Genomic DNA, 5,000 nt, shown 5'->3' with positions numbered 1-5,000 from the left:
AGGGACCACAGAGCCTGACCGACAGACTGCTGGTTCTGTTAAACGCACAACGCCCGCTCTGATCCACTTAGCGCACAACAACGACAGCAACACATAATCGATGCGGCAGGGAAAGCGGAGACGTGCGGTTTAAACCGGTTCCGGTCGGTCGATGGCGCCCCGGGGCCGATAAAGTCCTTCCCCTGCGTGGGACGGACCCCTCGTTACAGACCCAGGGCCCCACGCCACCAGGACTGTAAGGGCCCGTCGGCTGTACGGGGGCCAGAGATCAGACCTCTCCATAGTTGACTTATTGACTGGTTCAGGGCCAATACTATTCATCACATTATGGACGTTCTTTTTCTAAACACTGACGGATAATGATAACTAACTCTTAACACGTCGCAGGGAGTTAACTGATGAACTGTAAAACAACACCCGGTTAAAACACAAACAGCTTTTAAACTCCCAGCCGTCTCTCAACATGGCTGCCGGGAGGAAGCAGCGATGTCTGTGAAATACGAATCGGTTACTGTTGCTACCCTTCCTCTGCGCTGCTATCAGCTCCTATCTCTGAATCAATACCAGAGCTCAGCCAATGTGATGCTTGGCTGAACTCCAGCTACAGTAGCACCAACACCGCCCCCGCTCAGCGCCCCTCCACCTGATCCAAACAACCCCTCTGCCACACACCGGTATAAATAAGACGACCTGACTGGGACCCGACCTATCGACCGACCAAAGTCCCTCGCTGGCAGCAGGCTGGGGAGCTCCAGCAGAATCCACCGTGAGCGACGCACGGAAGACGGTCAGAAGGGCGCACGGCCTGCTGCTAATGCTGTCTTATGAAGGAGTGAACGATGCGGGCGGCATGGGGTTCAGGAGGTAGGGCGAGATCGGCTGGTGACCGGAAGGTTGCTGGTTCGATCCCCGGCTCCTCCTAGCCGTGTCAAGAGTGTCGAGGTGTCCCTGATCACGGCACCTCGCCCTGGTCAAACATCTCCCGACGAGCTGGCTGTCGCCTTGCACGGCTGACTCCGCCGGCGGTGTGTGAATGTGTGCATGAATGGGTGAATGTTAGGCAATATTGTAAAGCGCTTTGAGTGGCCACTGGTTAGGAAAGTGCGGTATAAACGCAGTCCATTCACCATTTAACGCTCAGGCTGACAGTGGGCGTAACGTCGTAGTCAGAGAAGACATCAGAAGGTCTGCTGCTAACGCTGTCACTATGAAGGAGTGAACCTTCACGCTGTCACTATGAAGGAGTGAACCTTCACTCTGTCACTATGAAGGAGTGAGCCTTCAGGCTGTCACTATGAAGGAGTGAACCTTCACGCTGTCACTATGAAGGAGTGAACCTTCACTCTGTCACTATGAAGGAGTGAGCCTTCAGGCTTTCACTATGAAAGAGTAAACCTTCCCTCTGACGGTGGACGTGCGGACAGAGTCAGAGAAGACCCCAGAAGGTTCTCTCGCGGGGGGGGGGGGGGGGGGGGTCCCGACCTACCTTGATGCCGTTGAGCCGGACGGTCTCGGAGCCGGCCGGGCTGCTGGCCGCCGTGGCGTAGGTGTAGGCCAGCTGGGGGATGACGATGGCCTGTCTGCCGGCGGCGGAGTTGGCGCCGGCTCTCAGGCACGGCGTGCGTCCGTGCTCGCCAACGGCCACCAGGGTAGGCAGCTGGGCGGTCCTGATGCCGAGGGGGCGGGGCCCGCCGGGCTGGCTGACGTACAGCGCGCACGGCTCCTTCTTGATGCAGCTCAGGTTCAGAGGCTCCTCCCCCACGGGGCGTGCCGCCGAGGCGGGGGACGAGGCGGAGCTGCGGACCCCCCTCTCCCCCGCCGGGTCCCGGCCGGACTTGGGCAGGGACAGGTCCAGGGGCCCCTCGGCGCCGCGGGGGGCCTGGGTCGGGACGGGGCCCTCGGCCGTCAGGTTGAGGGGCGAGGGGGGCGACGCCGGCGGAGAGCCGTGGGGGCCGCCCACCTCGGCGGGCGTGGCCTCCGTGGGGCTGCCCTGGGTGGCCCCCGAGGAGCCCCGCGGCCCCGGGCCCCGCCCCGGGATCAGAGAGACCGCGCCCTTGGACTCGCAGGGGTCCTCCTTCTCGGCGGGGGGCGTCAGCGCACCCAGCGATGGGGGGCCCTCCTGCATCTTGTCGAAGAGCCTCTGGACCACGTGGGCCGGCAGGGAGACGGAGTCGGAGATCTTGGCCAGGTCGTCGGGGGTGGGCTCGGCGTTCAGGGCGAAGAAGGCCTTGAGCAGCGCCAGCAGGCTGCGCGGCTCGCAGCACAGCGCGCCCTCCGCCAGCAGGGCGGCCACGGCCGACTCGGACCGGTCCAGGCCGGCCCCGCCCACCCGCAGGCCGTCCTTCTTGCAGTGCTTCAGGGCGTGGAGCGCCTCCATGCCCGCGGGACAGCTGTCGCACAGCAGGCACCTCCGGCCGCTCCTCCCCTCCTCCTCCTCCTCCTCCTCCAGGGCTGCCTTGTCGCCCTTGGCGACGGGGCCCCGCCCCACCGTCAGGTCTTCCGGGAGCTTCTGGGCGTGGCGGCGGCCGTCGAGGGACCCCCGCGGCGAGCTGGGGGGCTCCTTCTTCAGGTTCTGCGGCTGCAGCTGGGCCTGGCTGGGGTCCAGGCTGTAGTTGATGATGATCTTGGCGTTGCCGTCCTGGCCCACGATGGGCAGGCTGATGGCCGAGATGAGCTGCTGGCCGTGGGGGAGGCCCTGCAGCCCGCCGCCGCTGCCGCCGCCGCCCGCCGCCGCCATGGCCTTGGCGTTGTTCTCCAGCACCTGCCGGATCACGTTGCCGTCCACCGCCACCTTGAACATGTTCTGCAGGTCGGCCAGGTTGATGGAGATGGGCGACACCAGGCCCACGGCGGGAAGCACCACCGCCTGCACCGCGCCCTGCAGGGGTCCGCCGGCCACGCCCCCGGGGGGGAACACCCCGCCCACCGGCTTGTACTCGTAGTCCAGCGGCTCCGTCTTGATCTGGTTCAGGGGCAGCTGTTCCTGCAGGGGCTTGCCCGCTGGCTCGCTCTTTTCCCGGGCCTGGCCGGGGGGCGGAGTCGGCGAGGAGTGGGGCGGCTCCTGGCCCTGGGCCTTGGCGCTGGCGGGGCGGGGCCGGCCGCCGACGGCGACCGCGCTGACGCACTTCTTGCTGCTGATGTGCGAGCTGTAGGAGCCTGAGTGAGAGAAGCGCTTCTTGCAGTTGGAGCACTCGTAAGGCTTCTCCCCTGCAGAGAACAACAGGGTCCCGGGGTGGGGGGGGGACACACAAGCGTCCATTAGTACAGGTTATGGGCCTCGGGCAGGAAAGAGCTCTAATGCGTTTCACCGAGGCCTGAACGCCGAGGCAACGGCCCCGCGGGGAAAAGCCCCCGGCCTAATTGTCGCCCCGTAACGCAGAGAGAAACCAGATTACGGCACATTAAGGGGCATCACGCCACGCAGGGAAACGCGATCAGCAGCTAAACAAAGACATCTGGCTCCACGTAAACACAACCTCAATGTCGATGTGGTGGACGCTGGCGAGAGGCCTGGACGTCGAGAGCATAAAGGACATACTGCAGCTCCACACATACACACACACACACAGGAGGCATTACAATACACACAACCCCGCATCTGTAAGCAAACACGCACACAGACACAGGGACAGACACACACACACACACACAAACACACAGACCCACACACGCACACACACACACACACACACACAAAAACACGAAAACACACACACATACATTAACACACATTAACATACACACACACAGGGCAGGCTGTCATGGCGATGGGAGTGTACTCACCACTGTGTATGCGTAGGTGTTCCTTCAGGTGGTGTTTGTATTTAAAGGCTTTTCCACACTCGGTGCACTTAAACTTCCTGTTCACTCCCACCTGAGGCAGGAACTTCTGTCACATGGAGAGAGAGAGAGAGGGAGAGAGAGAGGGAGAGAGAGAGGGAGAGAGAGAGACAGAGACAGAGACAGAGAGACGGAGACAGAGACAGAGAGTGAGTGAGGTCGACAACAACACGGCCTTTGATCGGTCGTCACTTTGCACCGCAATGTCATTAATCAATCCCGTCCAAAAGTTCATGTTTTGTTGATCTAGTATTCGATTGGTTAGCGTGGAGAATGTAATCAAGGCAGCGGCGTGAAGCCCTGACCTGTCACTTAGCATTAGCCTAACGCAGCAAAACGCAGAACTCAACAGAACACGAGGAGACCAGCAGACCCCAGCACACACGGAACCCAACGGAACCCAACGGATCCCAAAGGATCCATCAGTCCGGGGCCTCACAGAACCCAGTGTAAACACCCCCCTTCAGGCAGGTGCAGCTCTAAACCAGACCCAGCTGTGGAGCCCAGAGAGACGAAGCAGGGAGACAAGCAGAACCCAGAGAGACCAGCAGAGAGACCAGCAGAGAGACCAGCAGAGCCCAGAGAAACAGCAGCGAGAAAAGCAGAGCCCTGGTCGACGAGTAGAGCCCAGAGAGACCAGCAGTGGCCAGAGACGAGCAGAGAGACAAGCAGAGCCCAGGGAGACAAGCAGAGCCCAGAGAGACTGAGCAGAGTGACAAGCAGAGAGACGAGCAGAGCCCAGAGAGACAAGCAGAGCCACAAGCAGAGACGAGCAGAGCCCAGAGAGACAAGCAGAGCCCAGAGAGACAAGCAGAGCCCAGAGAGATGAACAGAGAGCCCAGCAGAGCCCAGAGAGACAAGCAGAGCCCAGAGAGACGAACAGAGAGACCAGCAGAGCCCAGAGAGACAAGCAGAGCCCAGAGAGAAGAGCAGAGCCCTGGTAGACGAGTAGAGCCCAGAGAGACCAGCAGTGGCCAGAGAGACAAGCAGAGAGACAAGCAGAGCCCAGGGAGACAAGCAGAGCCCAGAGAGACTGAGCAGAGCGACAAGCAGAGAGACGAGCAGAGCCCAGAGAGACAAGCAGAGCGACAAGCATAGAGACAAGCAGAGCCCAGAGAGACAAGCAGAGCCCAGAGAGACAAACAGAGAGCCCAGCAGAG

General features: G+C 61.4%; 1 protein-coding gene across 1 annotated transcript in view; it reads right to left on the bottom strand.

Moving 5' to 3' along the window:
- Positions 1–5,000, bottom strand: part of zeb1b (zinc finger E-box binding homeobox 1b) — a gene marked incomplete at both ends in the record, with an annotated part of 23,553 nt that overhangs the window by 4,117 nt on the left and 14,436 nt on the right. Inside the window, 2 exons of the mRNA XM_079754641.1 lie at positions 1,487–3,207; positions 3,784–3,889. Of these exons, the coding sequence (XP_079610767.1) occupies positions 1,487–3,207; positions 3,784–3,889 (1,827 nt within the window). The remainder of the gene's footprint in view (positions 1–1,486; positions 3,208–3,783; positions 3,890–5,000) is intronic.

This window comes from Pollachius pollachius (assembly GCF_949987615.1).
Source record: "Pollachius pollachius genome assembly, chromosome: 17".
Classification (NCBI taxonomy): domain Eukaryota; kingdom Metazoa; phylum Chordata; class Actinopteri; order Gadiformes; family Gadidae; genus Pollachius; species Pollachius pollachius.
This window is presented reverse-complemented; position numbering and strand designations above follow the sequence as displayed.